This window comes from Myxocyprinus asiaticus, chromosome 1 (assembly GCF_019703515.2).
Source record: "Myxocyprinus asiaticus isolate MX2 ecotype Aquarium Trade chromosome 1, UBuf_Myxa_2, whole genome shotgun sequence".
Classification (NCBI taxonomy): domain Eukaryota; kingdom Metazoa; phylum Chordata; class Actinopteri; order Cypriniformes; family Catostomidae; genus Myxocyprinus; species Myxocyprinus asiaticus.
The window spans coordinates 37,344,518-37,368,379 of record NC_059344.1 but is presented as its reverse complement, the minus strand read 5'-3'; the positions used below and the strand labels follow the sequence as shown (position 1 = coordinate 37,368,379).

The 23,862-nt window shown below is 37.2% G+C and overlaps 1 protein-coding gene across 1 annotated transcript; it reads left to right on the top strand.

The window, feature by feature from the left end:
* Positions 1–3,785: 3,785 nt before the first annotated feature.
* Positions 3,786–22,614, top strand: LOC127445819 (F-box only protein 3-like). Its single transcript, XM_051706219.1, has 11 exons — positions 3,786–3,911; positions 4,610–4,699; positions 7,435–7,598; positions 7,779–7,893; positions 9,255–9,459; positions 9,810–9,855; positions 9,953–10,037; positions 10,166–10,288; positions 13,147–13,262; positions 20,961–21,151; positions 21,298–22,614. Exons 1-11 carry the CDS (start codon positions 3,820–3,822, stop codon positions 21,424–21,426), a joined length of 1,356 nt encoding a protein of 451 aa, XP_051562179.1. The 5' UTR covers positions 3,786–3,819; the 3' UTR covers positions 21,427–22,614.
* Positions 22,615–23,862: the final 1,248 nt, after the last annotated feature.

Genomic DNA, 23,862 nt, shown 5'->3' with positions numbered 1-23,862 from the left:
AGGGTTGAGTTTAGGTAAATATGATAATAATTATTGAATTCTGATTAGATTTATATATTTTATACTTATACTGCATTTATAATTAGCTTATTATTACATGTGCATTATAGTTACGGATTGGTGTCTGCAAAGCAGCTGAGCATAGTTTTGGATCTTGCTCTTTTCTCTTTTGTGTGCAAGTATGTTGAAAACATACACATTTTGTGACTGATGCAGGACCTTCCTCATATTAAGCCTCACTGATGCTTCAACATGCATTTGCCTACCTGCTGAGGAACAGCACCAAAGGCTGAATAGTAATGATGTACATACTGTACAAACTATTAAGAAAACATGGGACTGTCTTATAATTTCTAAAAGGGAAAAAAATGTGCTATGAAGCTACAACAGTAGGCTATTTGATTGCTTTGACCTTGAGAACGCCAGAGAAAAAAATGGATCTGTGATGCCATCTTGTGGTGATAAAAAGTCAAACAATTAATTGCAGCCTTAGAAATTCTAAAGTTGTCTTTATATAATACAACAAGCTGTATATTATTTAATGCCATTTAGCTTGTTCTAAAGCTGTATTTTGTGGGAGTGTTGAAAAATATATACATCTGTGAGAACAAGAAAACAATTCCAAAGCAATTCTCTTGTCATGTAGTCTCTTCGCTCAGATTCATTTACATATATGTATTTAGCAGATGCTTTTATTCAAAGTGACTTACAGTGTACTTATTACAGGGACAATTCTCCTGGAGCAACCTGGTGTTAAGTGCCTTTCTCATGGACACAATGGTGTTAGCTGTAGGGATCAAACCAGCAACCTTCTGATTACCAGTTATGTGCTTTAGCCCACTATGCCACCACCACTCTGATTCCAAAGATTAATTTTGTTAGTTGCGTCCATCCCCTTTACCATTGTTTTAATAATATGTAGGGTACAACGGGGCTAAAGGCACACTGTAAGGAACATTTTCTTTTTTTTTCTTTTTTTTTTTTTTACAAAATGTATCAAGATCAAGATTGAAAAATATTGATGTTTATTTGTATTGGAAAACAATGGAGCAACATAATAATATATGAAAAGAAATAATAACAGAAGGTTGTTTTAATTAATATATATATATATATATATATATATATATATATATATATATATATATATATATATATATATATATATATATATATATATATATATATAAATAAAAAAAAATCAATAACTGTCCAATAAGTGAAAGGATAGTATTTGGGGTAAAAAGCCCTCCTGTAGCAGGGACTAAAGGCCCCATAAAACACATTTTGAGTAAGCATTCTCTTAATTTGTTACTCAAAAAAGCATCTTGGGGTCTCAAAATTATTATTCGGTATCTACATATCACTTTAAACCCCCTAGGGGCCTTTTACCCCATGTGAGGAAGCCTTTTACCCCAAGTGAGTGGTAAAAGTCTTCCTCACCACCTTTTTTAAAAAAACGGAATTTTAATTTAAACAACCTTCCGTTATTATTTCTTTTCACACAAATTATGTTGCTCCATCAATATTCAAAAATAAATTAATTAATTAATTTGACCTTGATACATTTTGTGATCAGAAAAAAGCAAAAGTTCCTTACGGGGTGCATTTAGCCCCGTTCAGGTCTGGACTGGAACAAAAAATATCCGCCCTGGAACTATTCAGCCCAAGCGGCCCACTATATACCTTGTATATAATGATGTTGTATTATTATGACATCATTATGTGATGTTATAATATTATGATATTATTATTGAATTGCAAATGCAGTTATCAATATTCATACTACATAATTGGATTGGGAGGCAGATGTTACTGAAATTAACAACAATAAAATCTGTAAACAAGGCTAGGACAGTAGGACTTCTTAACTGATATTTCTTTTTAATTATTGAATTAACTTTTTCATTAGAACTGAACATATTTATGGAGAAAAAACTCATTGCTTCATCCTTAATTCACGTGGGTCCAGGCTTTAAAGTCCTTGTTAAATTCTCCTTTGTACTTGCCCTTATGAACGTTTACCATAGTTCTTGCATAGTATCCATGGTATTAGTAAGAACATGGCGATCACAGGTAAAATCATGCTCCTTATTACCATACAATACCATATAAACTATGGAATTTTGAATTATGAAAAACAATATCCATGTAGAAACTATAAAACAACCTGCCTTAAAAATTACACATTCCCCTAATATACAATATTTAATATATTTATAATTAAAGTGACATATATTTCAAATGTATATAATATTTCTGCCAAAACACCATAGTTTCTACAGTTAGTTACTACCTCCAATGCAATAAGAATCAGTAGCAGATCTTGGCATAAGCGATATAGGCAGCCGCCTAGGGCAGCAACGCTCTCTGGGGTGGCTCTCTGATCGGCCACCCCCGCACAGAGCTCACAAGATCGTGATGGGAGAAAGGTGCCCCAAATCGTGCCACCCCTCACAGAGCTCACAAGAACGCGATGGGAGAAAGGTGCCCCTAGTTGTCCCCAACAGGCAACTCAGCCTTAAAGGCTCTTTATGGTTAGGATTATGGATGTTCATAATGTATTCTTACATTCTGAACAAACCTAAGATAACCATGATCAACAGTATAGGTAGACCATGACCTATGTGGATCTATGTGGTCTTTCTTGAGAAAATTAGTATCTGGTTGGGAATGTTAAGGGGGGTGCCATGTCAGATCTCACCTAGGGCACCAAGTATGCCAGAACCACCACTGATAAGAATGGTGATGTGTGGATTAAAAAGAATGTAATTACCACTGTTAGTGAGATAAGTTTTCCTGTTTACCTCGTCACTGCTGCTTAGAATGTCAGGGCTGTTTAATCGGGTTTCAAAGAGCTTTGCACAGAGCCTTCAAGGTTTTCATATCTCGTGCTGTGTTCACCATGGGACTGCGCGGTGCGAGCGCAGAGCAGGTTAGTCAGCGCTACGCAGGAGGGCCGGCCCGCACAGCTCTCCTGTGGCGGCCAGCGGATGCGTTGCAAAGGAAGGCCGGTCCCGCTCGGCTCTTGCGCTGTGGCCAGTGGATGAGTTGTGCGGGACGGTTGGTAATCAGGTTTTGTCGGGTAGCGGCGTTTCATCATTCTTTTGGAGTATTTGGTGTTTTCCATACACAGCAGTAAATGGCAGCACTTAATAAATAAGAGTGATGTGATTGACCGGCCCACCGGGAAAAGTCCCAGTGAGCCAGGTGGCCAGTCCATCACTGGCCCTGTTGTACCCTACTCAAAATAACTACATCAGAAAGGGTTTAGCATTTTCTGTTAATTTCAATCACATTTGGCATTTCATGACATCACAAGCCCACTTTGAACATGTTTCAAAACAAATCTATTCACCCCACTTAAAAAAACAAACAAAGTGTTTTATGGGGCCTTTATCCTTTCACTAATTGGACATTTATTTATTTATTTATTTTATTTAATTACCTTGAACAAAACTTAAAATAACAAATAAGTATTTTGTCTCTAAATAAATGTGACAATTTCAGGGATTTTCATTAGCTACATAAATTCGCAACATTTAAAAAATATTAAATATTAGATTAGCTTTTGTAGCACAAGAATGCATTCGGTCTACACAGTCCTTACTGTTTTAAATACATTTGTGAAAGAACAACTTTAGAATAATCCTCAAGCAATTCTATGTTTATGTAGGCTAATCACCTCTTGGTTGATTTTCACTCATGTGTCGCGACCTCCACATGTGCGCATTATTTGATAACACAGCAGCGTGCGGAAACGCCCTCTTGTCGTTGCAGTGAAGGGGGCGGGGCTTCGGCTCTGCATTCGGTACCAAGATGGCAACGTCTATAACGCTCAGCCTGGACAACTTACCGTCGGATCCCTTACTGCTGGTGCTGTCATTTCTGGACTTCAGGGATCTGATCAGGTAGACATCTTCGCTCGAGCTATTCCGTCAGTCCGTCAAATAGAAAACAAGTTTCGTGCATGTGTGTGCCATTAAAGAGCTTGAAAAATAATATCTGCTGCACGGTTAGCTGGCAGTGCTAACAGGGTAGCTTGTTATTACTTTACTCAAGCAAGTGGCTGATCGAGTCGGATAGACCGATATGATTTCTACGGCAGAAATGTCCGTTTTTATCACTATGATTAGATAGTCATATGTATGAATTTTGGAAGATAAAAGATAAAGTTATGCTGGAAGATAAAAGTGCTCTAATTCTGAATGTAAGTTGACAGTATTAATGGTGCAATAAGTGCCTAACGCAGCCGCAGTAAATAGATAACCGGTAACAAATACTATTTATGTCTGCTGCAACCACACGCTGACAGCTGTTGTTTGTGGTTTTGGTTTCTTACGTTGAATAATGCTTTTATGATAAATGTTTTGGTTTGGGAACCGAGAGGCGAGAGTCACGTGACTTTTGCCAGCTTGAAGTTTTGAACTATTTCATGAAGCTTCTGTAAAGTCCCTCTAGACACCGAAACTTTAGGTACACATTTATAACTTTTACTAGTATTATTAATAGAGTTGTCTACCAAAGGTTTAGATCACGAAAAGTTTGCACCCAGAAGAGGCAGGATGATTGTTTTTTATGTTTATAATTTTGTCTGTTCTTTTCTCAGCTGCAGTTTTGTAAGTCGTCGACTCAGTGAGCTGACAGGACATAACCCGCTATGGAAAAGGCTTTGTCAGCAGTACTGGCTCCTTACAGAGTAAGTTCACTCGTTATGCCCTCAGAAGTTCATTTATGAGTCTATCCTGTGTCTTCCATTCTTGTATTTACTGTAATGTAAAAAAATGTATGGTGACCAAGGGGTGCAAAATGCAACCAAAAGCAAATAAAACAAATAAAAGCTGAAAACACAATGAAATTAAGCCACAGCACAATGAAATTAAGCCACAGCACAATGAAATTAAGCCACAGCACAATGAAATTAAGCCACAGCACAATGAAATTAAGCCAAAGCACAATGAAATTAAGCCAAAGCACAATGAAATAAGCCAAAGCACAATAAAATTAAGCCACAAAACAATAGAAAAACCACAACACAACTAAATTAATCCACAACAGAAAATCCACAGCACAACCAAAGTAAGACATGACACAACAAAATTAAGCCACAGCACTATGGAAGTAATCTACAACACAACAGAAAAGCCACAGCACAACGGAAGTAACCCACAACGCAACTAAATTAAGCCACAACACAACAGAAAATCCACAGCACAACCAAAGAGATGAAACAACAAAATTAAGCCACAACACAACAGAAAATCCACAGCACAACCAAAGTAAGACACGACACAACAAAATTAAACCACATCGTAACAAAATTAAGCCACAGTGGAAATAAGATACAACACAATGTATTTAAGCCACAGCACAGTTAAATTAATAAAACACAACACAACAAAATTATCAGAAAAAAATTTGTAGAATATAAAAATGCTTTTCTTAAGTGCTCTGGCCAATACCTGGTTGGGTTTCTACCAGAACTCTTAATGCACATAACTTCATCAACATTTTCTCGAATCCGGGCAATGATGAGAAAATTGCATCACAGTATCTGCAGGCTGCAGCTATTCTTGCATACCGGACTATCGGCAGCTCTTATAAGGTGTCCTGCTCCCACGAAAATGGGATATGTTGATTGGGAAACTCGTGTAGTGACTTGCAGTGGGACGAGCATCTCTCTGCATCTTCCGAGCAGCCTCGTGATCTCTCATGAATTTAGTCAGACTGCCACACGACTTAAAATACAGTGCTTAGAAAATATTTATTAACTGTTAATTTCACTGTGTTTTGGCTTAAAGGAATGTTCTGGGTTCAATACAAATTATGCTCAATCTGTCAGGAATGCAGAGAAGGACAGAGGCTCAGGACCCATGCACAGAGTTGAAAAACAGGGAATTTATTCAAACAAAAAACAAACACAAACTACCCTGTAGGGGAAAAAAGGTAATCCAGGGCTGGGGCAGAAGGCAGCGGGGAACAGGACTGACCGGACCGGGTAGTGATGAACTGGACAGGAAGCTAGACCGACTGACAGACTGACTGGAATAAACAAACAAACAAACACACAGGACTAAAAATATGGAAAATATGACTGGAAGCAAGATGAACTGGCACTGGACAGCAAACACGAGGAGAATAAAATAGGGAGAGAAATCAAACGGGTTAACAAGACAGGGCAGGAGTGACTAATAAACTAATAATGGGCAAACAAGGAGGTGGGGTATGAAGACAGAGAGACACGCGGCAATACAGAAACAAAACAAAGCCACGTGCTCTCAAAAGACAACAAAACACCCGAATGGCATGAGCTCACATCGCAAAAACAGTAAGGCAATATACGCCCATGCCAACCGACGGCAAACAAAGCGATGCCATGCATTCACACACTAAACGAAACCTGAGCGTGCATCGCGAGGCCATGCAATGAACACAACAGGCATCAAAACAAGACAGTACACCTGTGCAAGAGTTCGGGCACACAGAAACCCGAAACCTCAGACCGAAGTGACCGAACCTCTGCACAACGCGAAGACAGACAAACTATTGAGGCGAGTGCATGCTGTCAAGATAACAGAAGCGCGATGCACCCACATCAATAACAGACAGACATGGAGCATGAGTGTCCAGATCCCGACACAGACCGAAACTGAACCAGACAGGAAGTCAGGATCCAGACACCGTGCTCCCGACATGAAACAAGACGGACCGAAGAGCGCACGGCAGGTAATACAACCGAAACCATGCGCTCACACAAAGACAGACAACGAAACAAGACAGACATGGGACGATGAGGCCACGGTCCTGTCAGACAAAAACCCAGAGTGACAGGACCTTGACACAATGGACAGCATTTGTGGCATAATGTTGATTTACCAAAAAAAATTCATTTTGACTCCTTTACTTTAAAAAAAGCAAATATCGAGGTTACATTGAGGCACTTACAATGGAAGTGAATTGGGCCAATTTTTGGAGGGTTTAAATGCAGAAGTGTGAAGCTTATAATTTTATAAAAGCACTTAAATTAAGTTGTTTATATTGTAATTTTTACAGTCATTTTAGGGTTTGCGGACATTACATCGTCATGGCAACAAAGTTGTAAAATTGGCTATAACTTTACTCAGAAAAGTTAGCAAGTGAGTTTATCGCACTAAAATCATGTTTACATGCATATTGTTTATGTCTTGTGGCTATACTTTTGAAACAGATAGTATTTTAAATATTCTGGGTTCAGTACAAGTTAAGCTCAATCAACAGCATTTGTGGCATAATGTTGATTACCAAAAAAAAAAATTTTGACTTGCCCCTCCTTTTCTTTAAAAAAAGCAAAAATCGAGGTTAGAGTGAGGCACTTACAAAAACTGTAAAAATGTGGTGTTGATCTGATTATTTTTAAGTAGTCATGAGTGATGGCAGTTTCCTGTCTGTTGTTAGGTCAGATAAAGCGCAGAGAGGCATGACCTGGAAGGAGCTGTTTCGGGAGTATTACGCTGATCTGGGCCGTTACATCGACCACTACAGCACTCTCAAGAAATCATGGGATGACCTGAAGAACTACCTGATTCAGAAATGTCCTCAAATGATAGCTTCACTGAAAGGTTTGTCCACACGATCATTCATTCATGCTTTGAAAACCAATGGGTGGAGTCATCGAAAAGTGCAATAATGTTGTTGTTCAGAGGTGTTTATTTTTATAACATGAGTAGTGGCCACTGGTAGCTTTGGTGGATTGTCTTTTAAAATAATACTGAGTGTTTTGTTTCCATTTCTCAATGTAGAGGGAGTAAAGGAGGAGGAGCTAGACACCATTGAGACTCAGATTGGCTGTAAACTTCCTAATGACTACCGTTGTTCCTATAGGATACATAATGGGCAGAAACTAGTGGTCCCTGGGTAAGACTTCTCTCTCCATTTAGCAAGCCACCAAGCGCTTCATAATATTCAATCTTCTCAGCCCAAACACTGATCTCAGAGAGTACATATTCATGCATGATCTGCCACCAATTATTTTGAATACATGCAAAATGAAAGGTCACGTAAATGGCTGAAAGGGTGTTCTTTTATTGTAATCGACACACCTAGATGTTTACCCCAGTTTCGCTTTGCATACAGACAACTAGGCCTGTCACGATTATTATATAACCGTCTGATCACGGTTATTTGAGACAACCGCGATTATTGTGCTCTTTAAATTCTAATCACATTTTAATGCCGAAGTAAGGGAATTTTAAGCAAATATTTTGTATAAATGCCATTAACGTTGTGTATGTGTGTCATTCAGTTGAACTCGGAATCCGAGTGTCACTGAGCCGCACCGCAGAGGTCAACCTGCTCCTGTCCTGAAGAGCGTGTGAAGCGCTCTGATGCGCACGCTGTCAGCAGAGGCTCATGCCAATCTCCCGTGAAAATATAAACAAACAAGTATAAACTTAGAAAATGAACGCAAAGAGCTCTAGTTTCACTTTAAAAGATCGTGTAATGGCAAATGTACCTGGTTCATACACACTGTGCTAATGATACGTAGTGACAAAGAGGAGGAGACGCACGCTTACTCTATTTCTGTGGAGTGATAAAATGATGAAACAAAACCTCAAAGGATTTGCTTCATGACAAATAAGGGATTGTGGGTTTAATCAGAGCATTAAAATAACGTGTGAAAGTGAAGAGTATGAAAGAAGTTTTTTTACTATTTCATAATATAATACAAATATAATATAAATATAATAATATATATACATTTTATACTTTTTGTTTTAAAAACAATTATACAATATATGAGTTCAAAAAACAAGTGTAAATGTAAAATTGACAAACTAAAGTTGACCAAAAGAGACATATTTTAAGTATTTAGGAATATTTTGATATTTAAAACATTATTTTTCACATCATTCATAAATTTTTGAAGCCTTAATAGGAAAAACATAAAATATAGTTTATTCCTATTTTATTTTTTGATTTATATATTTGAAGTGAAATGAGTAAAAATTACTTCTTAAGGTGTATGAAACACAAGTTTTTGTTTATATGACAATTAATCTTGAATTGCCCTAAAACACAGCCCTAAAACAGACAATTAATCGTCGTAATCGCAATTATTTGTTTGACAGTTAATTGTCAGCCAAATTTCATAATCGTGACTGACCTACAGACAACTTTTTCAGCATTCTGTTGGGAGTGTGTGCATGGCTGACGGTGTAACAAAACCCTGATGACTTTGAAATATCATAGGAATGTGGTTTTCTTTCCCTCCACAGGTTGATGGGCAGCATGGCTTTGTCCAATCACTATCGCTCAGAGGACCTGTTGGACATTGAGACAGCATCAGGGGGATTTCAGCAGAGAAAAGGCATGCGACAATGTCTTCCCCTCACTTTTTGTTTCCACACCGGCCTCAGCCAGTACATGGCTCTGGAGAGCACAGAGGGACGATCACGCAGTGAGATCTTCTATCAATGCCCGGTTAGATCACCACACATAGACAACAGCCCTCTATCATGCATAAACACACACTCATGCAGGGATGAACAATTATGAAAACTGAAACGGTGATGGTAACCATGATTTATGGAAGCAGCCAGAGGTTACGTAGTAGCAAGAAGCCTGATGGGAAATTTTCAAGAAGAGCATCCGCACGAAACTGTTCACCGCATCAGATAGTGATTCTGCTTGTGCACATGGGGCGCTCCCAAGCTAGATAAAACAGTGGTATTTTTCCTGCATTGCTGCAGTTTTACCAGTGAGAGGCGCTCTTGTCATCTTCTGTATCACAGCGCCTCTCGTTCATTCTGTTTTATGCTTTTTCTTCACAGGATCAGCTGGCACAAGATCCATCTGCTATTGACATGTTCATTATGGGTAATCAAGAGCAAAAAGACTGCGTTAAATGCATTTCAGTTCTAAGAACCAGTTGAGATTATTTTAACTCTTCTCTCTCTCCCTCTCATTCTCTCAGGCTCTAACTTTACTGAGTGGTTTACTTCTTATGTCGATAACGTCGTTACAGGAGAATACCCCATAATTCGGGACCAGATCTTCAGGTTGTCCATATGCCATCTCTTGTTATTTAACAATTACAAACTTATGTCAGCATCTGACATCACAAAAGCATATTATAAATGCCAACTTAGTGCCACTTTACATTTTAACCCACTTTGTGGTCTTTCAGGTATGTTCATGACAAGCGTTGTGTGGCAACCACTGGTGATATCACCATATCCGTCTCTACCTCCTTCCTGCCAGAACTCAGTTCAGTCCATCCACCACATTTTTTCTTCACTTATAGAATCAGGTACTACATACATCCACACGCATGTTAATCAGGCTATTGTAATCTGAAACTAAGAATTAGAAAGCTTGGTGTGACTATTATTTCCCCAATCCTTTTAAAAGAAACCCACACAGATGCTGCTGGATCTTTCTACTAAAACGTTACAAAAATATTACATTAAAGTTTTGCCAGTATTTTTTATTGTTTTCAAATAATGATTAACATATGCTTTGCTTACTGCAGTGTTCATGGCACCCCTCTTTTATTTCTTCTCTAATACTGCTGACTTACTAAAAAGTACAGATATGTACACAGAAAGATGCAACTTGCTGTAATGAAACCATGACACATGCAGCTGAGCTAAGACTCTTAGGATGATACAATGTGGCAGGGATGTCCCAAGGCAACCCAAAAGACATCATCAAAAAAGTAACTTTTAGCTGTCACAAAAATCACAAACAAATTTCACAGATAAATTATGTAAAATAAAAGCTATAAGCAAAACCAAGGGAGCTGGGGCCTGTACCATGAAGCTAGCTGACATACTTAGGGTTCCAGGATTGGTTTCGAATTGACAAAACAAAACCAATGCAATCAGGCTTAATTGGTACCATGATGCTGCTCATTAACTTTCTTTGTCAACTCAGGTTTGATCCTGAGTTTTAGATTAGTTCACACGCTTGTGCGCATGAATGACTGAACAGCCAATCGCTTGAAACATGGAGAGAAAAGCGCGATTCAGATTCACTACTCGCTAGAGAGTCAGTGAGATTTACCTCTCTGCTGAAGGCTGCTCATTCTGAAAATTTGTAGAATTGAAATACACTTAAACAGCACAACAAGAGATTGTTATGAAAATATGAAAAATTAAAGCACATTTACACTGTGCAAGAGATCACTGTACAATAATGAAGAAATTAAAGCCATTTACACATCAAGAAGAAACCTTGTGGCCGAAAGCTCAAGAGGACTGCTGGAAACAAATTCTAAATGTGATAAAAATATAAAACAGTTGATATATTGATGCGTAAATTAATTCATATACAGTACGTCCACATCGAGAACACACTTTCTTTTAATTTTAAAAGCTTAAAAACTTTATTTAGAATATAAAAGCTTTAATATTCATTTCAATTAAAACTTAATATTATTTAATACTATTACAAGTTTATATAGGCTATGGAATAATTAAAAAGTGAGTACACAGAATACTGTATGCAATAATTAGTATGTAATACAAAGAAATATTTTTTTTAAGATGTATTTTGATTACCGCTTATATTGAATTTCATATGAAATACTGTATGTTCATCTGTAGTCCATAAAAGAAAGGAGTTTTAGAGGCAATCATTCCTTTTTATAGCAATCTTTTAGAGTGATTAAGTTTTTAATATTTTAAAATCAGGGGACCTGGGTAGCTCAGCAAGAAAAGACGCTGACTGCCACCCCTGGAGTCGCGAGTTTGAATCCAGGGCATGCTGAGTGACTCCAGCCAGGTCTCCTAAGCAACCAAATTGGCCCGGTTGCTAGGGAGGGTAGAGTCACATGGGGTAACCTCCTCGTGGTGGCTATAATGTGTAGTTTTCGCTCTCGGTGGGGTGCGTGGTGAGTTGTGCGTGATTGCCGCAGAGAATAGCGTGGGCCTCCACACGTGCTATGTCTCCGTGGTAACACACTCAACAAGCCACGTGATAAGATGCGCGGATTGATGGCCTCAGACACGGAGGCAACTGAGATTCGTCCTCTGCCACCCGGATTGAGGCGAGTCACTACGCCACCACGAGGATTTAGAGCACATTGGGAATTGGGCATTCCAAATTGGGAAATTTTTTAATTTAAATTGATAATTATTGGCAATCATTTTATTAATCCATTTTACTAGCTCTTTTATAGAAAGCCTAATATTATATTTATGTTTATATTTTCATAGATATTTTATTTTTAAGTAGGTAAATGAAAAACAATTATGGTATATTTAAATTAAAGACTGATGAGTCTCAAATAAATAATTTATTATAAAGAGTCGATTTTGTGGATTTCTAAGATTTTTTTTTCAGTAAAGTGTGCTTTAAGAGACACGGGTGAGTGGCTTCATTGCGTCAGAGATATCACTTTAATCACTACTGATTGGTTAAGCATCTGTTAGTGATCTGTTACCCAGAATAAAACCTGCCACAGAGCAGGTTTGCCGTGTAGCGTAAGTTACTATGATGAACACCGGTAAAAGCAGACCCACCTTCATGGTATCTAAAACCCAGGGTTGACGCAAACTAAACTGAAACGTAACTTTCTAGCCACCGAAACCGGCTTCATGGTACAGGCCCCTGACCTGCAGTCTTTATTAGTTTCAGCAACTGTAACTCAGGGACAAGTGCATTCATGAACAAAAGCATCTCTGCATGTTAACATGTTGGGCCCTATGAAATACTTTTTATTTTTTTCTCTCAATTATTTGTCATTTTTTAACATATTCTTTTCACTAAAATGGCTGCAATTTAATTAAATATGTAGTCTGTATTTGCTGCACGCTTCAAGGTGAATGCATGTTCTGCTTTGTCATCTACTACACGCAAGAGCGTGCGTGATGCTCCTCATGTGGTGTTTTCAGCGTATAAGACTTCACACATTGACATAGAAGTGCACAGCACACAAAGACTATATATTTACTTTATTAAACCACAAAGGCTGTGATTTAATAATCACACTAGGACATAGAGATTTTAAATTGTTTGCTGATTGTCCACGCAATAACATGCGTTTGTCACATGGTTTTTGAGTACAAGTGGTGAGCACAGTATCGGACCCGTTTCTGGAACTGGAATCGGGACATCCCTAACACAAAGAAATTAACTACATCTGACCTGTGCCTTATGCATCAGGATTGAGATGGCAAAGTCGGCGCTGCAAGAGAATGCATGCCAGCTAGACAGTCGGTACTGGAAGATCACAAATGCAAATGGAAATGTGGAGGAGGTTCGTGGCCCAGGCGTTGTGGGTAAGACCCATCCCTGTTAATTTACAGTAAATAAACTTACAAATATAGAAAATTTTCAAAATGACGACACTATAGTCTGACAGTGTTTTTCTGGCCATATATGTATGTATATATACATATACATAAATATATACTCCGATCAGCCACAACATTAAAACCACCTGTCTAATATTGTGTAGGTCCCCCTTGTGCCGCCAAAACAGCGCCAAACTGCATCTCAGAATAACATTCTGAGATGCTATTCTTCTCACCACAATTGTACAGAGTGGTTATCTGAGTTACTTTAGACTTTGTCAGTTCGAACCAGTCTGGCCATTTTCTGTTGACCTCAGTCCACAGAACTGCCGCTCACTGGATGTTTTTTGTTTTTGGCACCATTCAGAGTAAATTCTAGAGACTGTTGTGCGTGAAAATCACAGGAGATCAGCAGTTACAGAAATACTCAAACCAGCCCATCTGGTACCAACAATCATGCTATGGTCCAAATCACTGAGATCACATTTTCTCCCCATTCTGTTGGTAGATGTGAGCATTAACTGAAGCTCCTGTCCCGTATCTGCATGATTTTATGCACTGCACTGCTGCCACATGATTGGCTGATTAAATAATCACATGGATGATTGTTGGTGCCAGATGCACTGGTTGGAGTATTTCTGTAACTGCTGATCTCCTGGGATTTTTCCGCACAACAGTCTCTAGAGTTTACTCTGAATGGTGCCAAAAACAAAAAACATCCAGTGAGCGGCAGTTCTATGGGCAGAAATGCCTTGTTGATGAGAGAGGTCAACAGAGAATGGCCAGACTGGTTCGAACTGACAAAGTCTAAAGTAACTCAGATAACCACTCTGTACAATTGTTACCGCTGTTTTGTCAGCACAAGGGGGACCTACACAATATTAGGCAGGTGGTTTTAATGTTATGGCTGCTCGTTGTGTGTGTGTATATATATATATATATATATATATATATATATATATATATATATATATATATATATATATATATATATATATATATATATATATATATATTAGTTGTGCTCAAAAGTTTGCATACCCTGGCAGAAATTGTGAAATTTTGCCATTGATTTTGAAAATATGACTGATCATGCAAAAAAACTGTCTTTTATTTAAGGATAGTGATCATATGAAGCCATTTATTATCACATAGTTGTTTGGCTCCTTTTTCAATCATAATGGTAACAGAAATCACCCAAATGGCCCTGATCAAAAGTTTACATACCCTTGAATGTTTGGCCTTGTTACAGACACACAAGGTGACACACACAGGTTTAAATGGCAATTAAAGGTTAATTTCCCACACCTGTGGGTTTTTATATTGCAATTAGTGTCTGTGTATAAATAGTCAATGAGTTTGTTAGCTTTATACTGAGCCATGGGGAGCAGAAAAGAACTGTCAAAATACCTGTGTAACAAGGTAATGGAATTTATAAAGATGGAAAAGGATATAAAAAGATATCCAAAGCCTTGAAAATGCCAGTCAGTACTGTTCAATCACTTATTAAGAAGTGGGAAATTCGGGGATCTCTTGATACCAAGCCAAGGTCAGGTAGACCAAGAGAGATTTCAGCCACAACTGCCAGAAGAATTGTTCGGGATACAAAGAAAAACCCACAGATAACCTCAGGAGAAATACAGGCTGCTCTGGAAAAAGATGGTGTGGTTGTTTCAAGGAGCACAATACTTGTTGACCCCTCTCCAAACATAGCGCTTATGGTTGTGACCATAAAGCTCTATTTTGGTCTCGTCACTCCAAATTACAGTGTGCCAGAAGCTGTGAGGTGTGTCAAGGTGTTGTCGGGCATATTGTAACCGGGCTTTTTTGTGGCATTGGTGCAGTAAAGGCTTCTTTCTGGCAACTCGACCATGCAGCTCATTTTTGTTCAAGTATCGTCGTATTGTGCATTTTGCATGATCAGTCATATTTTCAAAATCAGTGGCAAAATTTCACAATTTCTGCCAGGGTATGCAAACTTTTGAGCACAACTGTGTATATATATATATATATATACTAAACAAAAATATAAAAGCAACAATTTCAAAGATTTTACTGAGTTCATTAGACCCTAATCTAATCCATGCGTATGGAACATTTCTGGGATCTTTTATTTCAGCTCTTGAAACATGGGACCAACACTTTACATGTTGCGTTTTTATTTTTGTTCAGTGTGTGTGTGTGTGTGTGTGTGTGTGTGTGTGTGTGTGTGTATATATATATATATATATATATATATATATATATATATATATATATATATATATATATACACACACACACACAGTTGAAGTCCGAAGTTTACATACACCTTAGCCAAATACATTTAAAATAGATTTTCACTATTTCTGACATTTAATCATAGAAAAAATTCCCTGTCTTAGGTCAGTTAGGATCACTACTTCATTTTAAGAATGTGAAATGTCAGAATAATAGTAGAGAGAATGATTTATTTATTTCATCACATTCCCAGTGGGTCAGAAATGTACATACACTTTGTTAGTATATGGTAGCATTGCCTTTAAATTGTTTAACTTGGGTCATATGTTTTTGGTAGCCTTCCAAAAGCTTCTCACAATAAGTTGCTGGAATTTTGGCCCATTCCTCCAGACAGAACTGGTGTAACTGAGTCAGGTTTGTAAGCCTCCTTGCTCGCACATGCTTTTTCAGTTCTGTCCACAAATTTTATATCAGATTGAAGTCAGGGCTTTGTGATGGCCACTCCAATACCTTGACTTTGTTGTCCTTAAGCCATTTTGCCACAACTTTGGAGGTATGCTTGGAGTCATTGTCCATTTGGAAGACCCATTTGCGATAAGCTTTCACTTCCTGGCTGATGTCTTGAGATGTTGCTTCAATATATCCACATAATTTTCCTTCCTCATGATGCCATCTATTTTGTGAAGTGCACCAGTTATTCCTGCAGCAAAGCACTCCCACAACATGATGCTGCCACCACCATGCTTCATGGTTGGGGTGGTGTTCTTCGGCTTGCAAGCCTCACCCTTTTTCCTACAAACATAATGTTGGTAATTATGGCCAAGAAGTTCAATTTTTGTTTCAACAGACCAGAGGAAATTTCTCCAGAAAGTAAGATCTTTGTCCCCATGTGCACTTGCAAACCGTAGTCTGGCTTTTTTATGGCAGTTTTGGACCATTGGCTTCTTCTATGCTGAGCAGCCTTTCAAGTTATGTCGATATAGGAATCGTTTTACTGTGGATATAGATACTTGTCTACTTGTTTTCCAGCATCTTCATAAGGTCCTTTGCTGCTGTTCTGGGATTTATTTGCACTTTTCACACCAATCTGCATTCATCTCTAGGAGACAGAATGTAGCTTCTTCCTGAGCGTTATGATGGCTGCGTCTTCCCATCGTGTTTAAACTTGCGTACTATTGTTTGTACAAATTAATGTGGTACCTACATGCATTTAGAAATTGCTCCCAATGATGAACCAGACTTGTGGAGGTCCACAATTTTTTCTCTGAGGTCTTGGCTGATTTCTTTTGATTTTCCCATGATGTCAAGCAAAGAGGCACTGAGTTTGAAGGTAGGCCTTAAAATACATCCACAGGTAAACCTCCATTTCAGTACACCTCCTATCAGAAGCTAAGTGGCTAATTGTCTAAAGGCTTGACATAATTTTCTGGAATTTTCCAAGCTGCTTAAAGGCACAGTTAACTTAGTGTATGTAAACTTGTGACCCACTGGAATTGCGATATATTCAAAGTGAAACAATCTGTCTGTAAACAATTTTTGGAATCTATGAAATCTGTGAAGTGATTAAAAAACTTTAACCTAAGTGTATGAAAATTTCTGACTTCAACTGTGTGTGTGTGTATATGTATGTATATGTGTATATATATATATACTTATAAATACTGTGTGTATATATATATATATATATGTTGTTCCATGCTTATAATTTTTAAGCATGGAACAACATGAAACTCCTTTTAATTTGTAAAGGATTTGTTCACCCAAACCTGAAAATTCATAATTTACTCGCCTCCATATGACTTTCTTACCTACGTGGAACATGAGATGTTTTCATAAATATCCTGATCCGTTTTTTCAATGGCAGTTGATTGTGACTCACTTCAAAGCTTAACAAAGGAACATAAAGTATAATAAAAGTAGTTTGTCCAACTCCTGCATCATCAAAAGGAATATCATAGGTTTTGCTGAGAAACCGACCAAAATAAAGTAATGTTTCAGTAAAACATCTGTTGTTTAGCGCTAAAAACAATGCAATTTCTCACAGGTGCCACTTTGAACGAGCATCTTAAATTTCGGGGTGTTTCTAAAAACCTATCGCATGCCTTCTGAAGACTTGAAATATGATGCACGAGTTACATTAACTACTTTTATAATACTTTTGGGTGCTTTTTATTTATTTATTTTTTTTATTTGTTTTTACATAAAAAAAAAAAACAATGACTGGGTTATTCATTAAAACATCTCCATTTGGGTTCTGTATAAAAACCTGTAATATGGGTTTGGAATGACATGAGGACAGGGCTTGGCATTAACTTTTTGGCTCACCGGTCACTGTGGCTAGTGGTATTCCAAAGTCACTAGCCACTCAGAATTTTCACTAGCCAAAATCCCCCACCCCACAGAAAGTGATAAAAGTAACTGCACGCATTTGTTTGGACATTTTATTTGTTTGGACATATTACAAGAATAAGTTCAGCAGGACACATGCCTGATGATTTAAGTTATCTCTAAGAATATCTGAAGGCAAACATGAGCAGTTAGAACAGGAGTAGGATAGAACAGAGGCCTGTACCATGAAGGTTGCTGAACGAACTCAGGGTTTCAGGATTGGTTTCAGGTTGACAAATTCAAAACAATCCAGTTAGGCTTAATTGGAACCATGATGCAGCTCATCAACTTTCTCTGTCAACTCAGGCTTCGATCCTGACTTCAAGATTAGATTACGTGCTCGTGCACATGAAAGATTGGCGTTTGCAATGCACAACCAATCGTGTGAGACAACGCGATTCACTTCTCGCGAGAGACTCAGCAGGATTTACCTCTCTGCTGAAAGCTGATGATTATGAAAATAAGAATTTATATTCATTTAAACTGTGCACAAGACATTGTTTTAAAAATATAAAAACAATTAAAATGCATTTACACTGTTTAAGAGTTCAGCATGAAATCATGAAGACTTAAAACACATGATTTACACAGTACAAGGGATAACTGTAAAATTATAAAGCAATTAAAGATATTTACACAACAAGAAGAAACAGCTGCTTCTACGAGAGCTCAAGAGGACTGCTGCAAACTAATTTTTAATATGATATATATATATAAAACAGCTGGTATATCAATGCGTAAGGTTGTGGCCCACAACAAGAACACACAGGCTTATTAATTTTAAAAGCTTAAATTTATGTAAAATATAATAGCTTTGATATTTATTTTAATTGAAATCTTTATATATCATTCAGAACTATTACAAATACATATAGGCTTCTATTGAGTACAAAACGAATGGACTATAAAGATGAATACTATCCCTTATCAAATAAACTGATATTCTATAAGTTTATTTTCCTTTTTCAAAATCTACCAGTTAGTTTAGTTTTTAGACAATGGAATAAACTACTTTGTAAATATATATGGGATAATAGGAAACCTAGAATTAGTCTTAAAATTCTTAAGTTGTCAAAAAGGCTTGGAAGTATAGAATTTTTCTACATTTAATAAATTATTATAAAGCTGCCCAAATTCAGCCAATATTGAATTGGATGGATGAAGAATCTAAAGTGAAATGGAGGAAGATGGAAATTTATCAAATGGGGGAACCTATTAGTATATCCCTGTTCCTACCCAAACAACTCACAAATTTAAATCAATAGATAATATTTGTTTTAACAGTACTTTTAGAATTTGGTTAGGAAAAAAAAGAATAATAGTTCAATTAAGAAAGATATAGTTTATTTACAAGAAATAAACCTAAAGATCCTGATTTCATCTATTTATTAGATAATACATTTAATTTTTGGGCAGATAGAGGTCTGAAAAGGTATCACCAACTGTTCACTGATAAAGGAATTAATACCTTTTCAAGCCTAGCAAAAAAGTATGAGCTTCCAAATTCTCAATTTTTTAATTATTTACAGGGTAGAAGGTATTTATAAACAGAATACAGAAAAATTGAATTTTTTGCTAAAGAGGGTAAATGAAAAGCAATTACATTTTAAATAAAATACAACACTCTACCTGCTGAAAATCAACATTTAGATTCTCAAATAAATAATTTATCATGAAGAGTCGATTTTGTGGATTTCTAAGATTTTATTTGTGAAGTGCACTTTAAGAGTCACGGTGGAGTGACTTGATTGCGTCAGAGATGTAATTTTATTCACAGCTGATTGGTTCAGCATCTGTTAACCTGCTACAGAGCAGGTTAGCCGTGTAACGTAAGTTGCTGTGGTGATGAGCACTGCTAAAAGCCAACCAACTTTCATGGTACCTAAAACCTGGGGTTGAGGCAAACTAAACAAAAATTTACCTGGCTAGCCACCGAAACCAGCTTCATGGTACAGGCCTCAGGAGGAAAATTTGTCAATAATTTGTCCATTTGTCTATGGAAGTCCACATTTTAATCCCTTTAACCATTCTAAATTGTACTTGCCTTCATGAAAGTTTACCATTGTTCTAAACTGTGGCATTTGTAATAATAAGGCCATAACCACAGGTCAGACCATGGATAGCTCCACTTCACTGTGGTTAGGCTCATGTAGATAGTCTTTCTAAAAATAATTAAAAAATAATCTGTAACATTTGTCATTAAAACTAATAGCCTAAACTCACTTAGAAACCTTTAACTACAACTTTAACAGTTAATAATTCCATGGAGTACAAAAGGAGATGTTAGGTAGATTAAACTCAGTCACCATTCATTTTCATTGCACCTTTTTCCATAAATACATCATGCCTTTGTTTCTATTCATGGAAGAAAGAAAGTCCTATGGGTTTGGCTCAAGATAAAGGTGAGTGAATGATGACAGAATAATTATTATTAATAAAAATGAACTATTATAGATTCTCTCTAATTGCGTTATTATGCATTTATACCAGTTAGTGTTACTTTAGTAAAAACATTTTAGTTTGGATGATGATGTGTATTTAAAAAAAAAAACTTGTATTCGATATTGATGCATGGGACACTGTTGTCTCTTTACCTTGTTAGTGCAGTTTATAATGTCAAGGCTGTTTAGCAGTTTGAGAGGTTCAACTTCCTCCATGTAGAGCTTTGTACTAGAATGTTTTCTGTTGAATTCAAATGGGTCACATAAGTTTTATGGTCTCCGCCGGTCCCCGCAATATCAAGTGAAGCCCGACTTACACTTCATTCACCCCGCACAGATATGCATGTAAGTTATGAGAGGCATATTAAGTGCTTATAATGCACAGAATGCTAGATGAATACATTTAAATTTGCTTCGGCTGTGGCTACCTGCCAAAGTGGCTAGTAAGGGTGCTGGTGTTACCCACCACTGCTGATTTCTACCTGCATTTGGCTGGTTGGCAGGTGTTAATGTCAAGCCCTGGATGAGGGTGAGTAAATTCTAACATAATGTTCATTACTGATACCAATACTATTTCATTAAGAATGTCCTGCATTCATTCATGCTGGGCTTTTTGTGTATCATGTATGTGCAGGTGAGTTTCCAGTGATGACACCCGGTAAAGTTCATGAATACGCCAGCTGCACCACGTTTTCCACCACCTCTGAGTACATGGAAGGCCACTACACATTCCACCGGCTCAAGAACAAAGAGGAAGTGTTTGACGTTTCAATCCCACGATTCCACATGGTGTGCCCTCCATTTCGTGAGTCTATGGTGCGGTTGGTAAGTCACTATTATTAATGCCTTTCTGTTCTATACAAAAAACTGCTTTGACAGCACAGGGAATTTTTATATCCAATATGATAATGTGTGTATATTAAGTCAGCAGTAATTTGTAATACCTCATTCTATATTGCTCCCTTATTTAGAGCTCAGTCAGTGAGGTGTCTGCTCCTTATAATGATGAGAATTCGTCAGACACCGATGACTATGAGGAGGGAGAAATGCGTGGCATGAACATGGCTGACCCAGGAGGACGCTGCCCTCGGCGCATCTGATACACTTTTGTACACCCACCAACAGATACTAAAGCACAGACACACTCACACAAACAGGAGAGCAAGAGGACAAACAGAGCTTGTAGGCATCCATTGTTTATTGTACAGTGCCTTTGTGCCTGTCACCTCTTGAGCTTTCTCTCCAGTTTGTGAGGGCATGGGTCTGGTTGCAGTTGTGTGTGTGTGTGTGCCTGTGTTTGAGATCATTGTATGTGTGTTTGAGTCTGCAAGTGTGTTTTGTTATTGAGTGGAAGCCAAATAGTTTATTGAATGAGTGAATGTATGTGACGTCGGTTTTACTTGCCGGAGTTTCACAATAATCTGCAACCTACCGAAGAACACACGATTACAGTAACCCTCAAGAGCACGAGGAGAGAGTATGACGCTCCTGTTATGCCGTTGTCCTTTAGAAACAAGCACACACATGCTGAATTGTGAATACTCACTCTGTGTGTCTGTGTCTGTGTGTGTGTGTCTCTGTCTGTATGTGTATATGTGTATATATATATATATATGTGTATGTATATATATATATATATATATATATATATATATATATATATATATATATAGAAATGAATATTGCTATTTTAGATTGCATACTCCACAAGGCCTCAGGTATTGTGAAGCACGTATGTGTTTATGTATATTTGTTTGTGCTTGTGTTGTCTGTACAGAGGGTTTCAGGGGTTCAGGGGTAGCTTTTGATGTGAAACTGATTCATTCAAAGATGAGTAAAAAGCACATAGACTTTAACCAGCCATCAGCATTAGCTACAAATAATCTGCCAAAGCAATCATGAAACTTTTGTCAGTTACTTGCTGTAGTTGTCTGTGCTGGTTGCTGATGCAGACTGGTGCAAATAGCAAGATAATTTAAGTTTATGGCATTACCATTATTTTTCTTACTTTTTCTTTCAAACCAAATTGGGTGGTGTAAAATGTAAAGGATTAGGACAAAATGTCCTTGTTGTAATGGGCTCAATCTTTCAGAATGGAATTACTCATGAGAAAATCTCACTCAGTTTCTCTTCTTTTTTTGCTCTGTTCCATTTACCCTTCCTAATAATGTCAGTTTGAGCTAATCTCACCTAAAGGCATGTTTGATTTTGATTTTTATGTTAATGACTGCAATTATATTGTAATCATCATCTTTGTAAAATAAAGCAGTGAAGTGGGGGTTTCAACAGTTTATGTTGTAATCTATTTAGCCCTATCAAATACTTTTTGGTTAATTACTCCTGTTTTTTATTTAGTATATGTGAGTTTCTTATTTGAAGTAAATAGAAAGGTAATGGTGTATCATCAATACCATATTTAATTTTTGCATGTTTTGTTTACTTTCCTGTTAAATGTAGGATGTTTTCTACTATCGAAATACAAAGGGATGCTTGATCTTGATTGAATATTTTTAGACAGCCAGCTACAATGCTAATGTCTCATTCTCTGAAATACTTCTGTTTGAAAACACTTATTGTTCTCACAACACAAAACGAAGAGTCATTTCTCTTATTCTGACCCAACCCACCCTTATAGTGTCAGTTGTCATAGAAACACGTTGAAGAGGCCTTTTTGTAGTCTGACTGATGTTTCTTTGTTATGCCTTTGTTTTTGGCCCACATCTCCTCTTGATCCGCTTCTCTTTTATTTTCATTTTTATAAAAAACAATCAGCTGTTTGTGTGCATTGATGAAAAATGTGCAAATATCCCATATGACAAGATGAAACTTCTAGTCAAGATAGTTAGAAAAGTAAAATAAATGTTGCACATTTGACAGATGCTGGGCAGTAAAAAGCCTCTGAACAATACTAAAAGAAAAGATGCATCATTTCTGTAAGTTATAATTATTAAGCACTCAAACGAATAGTTTGTTTTCCTTGATTCCCTTGAGTGGCCACACCAGAACTAAATACATCAGGCCATGGATGTAACCACATATTCAAGAATGTAATCCAAATTTTCAAGAATGTAATCCAAAAAACCAAATGTAATGATTAAATAATAATAATAATAATATATTGAAAAACCCATTTTAGCCTAAACTAACTTATCTGAATATTGGGGTAGACATTTCCCCATCCAATTCTAAGGTGCAACAGCCCTGCAGAAGGCATATGTCCATTTAAGAAATAACTTCAAATGTGCTATTTTGTTTTCTTCTCATACTTGTTTATTAGAGAAATAATGGTAGAGTTTCCTTTCCCAGCAGTGTATCTTTAATGGCTATGTAATTTTGATCATGTAAATTGTCTTTTCACTCTTTTCCTTATTGACGACCTCACAGTTTTCATTCGTTCACAACAGAGTGGACTCTTGTCTGAACCCATGTCCAGTAATGACCCATGCACTAAGCCCACAGCTGACAGTGTATGACCTAGATGTAATGAGAAAACAATCTGGGCTGCTTACAGAAGTTTGCACATTCATTAACAAAGA

Coding starts and splice junctions, on each gene's coding strand:
- LOC127445819 (XM_051706219.1), top strand. CDS start 3,820: ATGGCAACGTCTATAACGCTCAGCCTGGACAACTTACCGTCGGATCCC. Junction 7,599..7,778: donor AATGATAGCTTCACTGAAAG/GTTTGTCCACAC, acceptor TTCTCAATGTAG/AGGGAGTAAAGGAGGAGGAG. Junction 13,263..20,960: donor TCGTGGCCCAGGCGTTGTGG/GTAAGACCCATC, acceptor ATGTATGTGCAG/GTGAGTTTCCAGTGATGACA.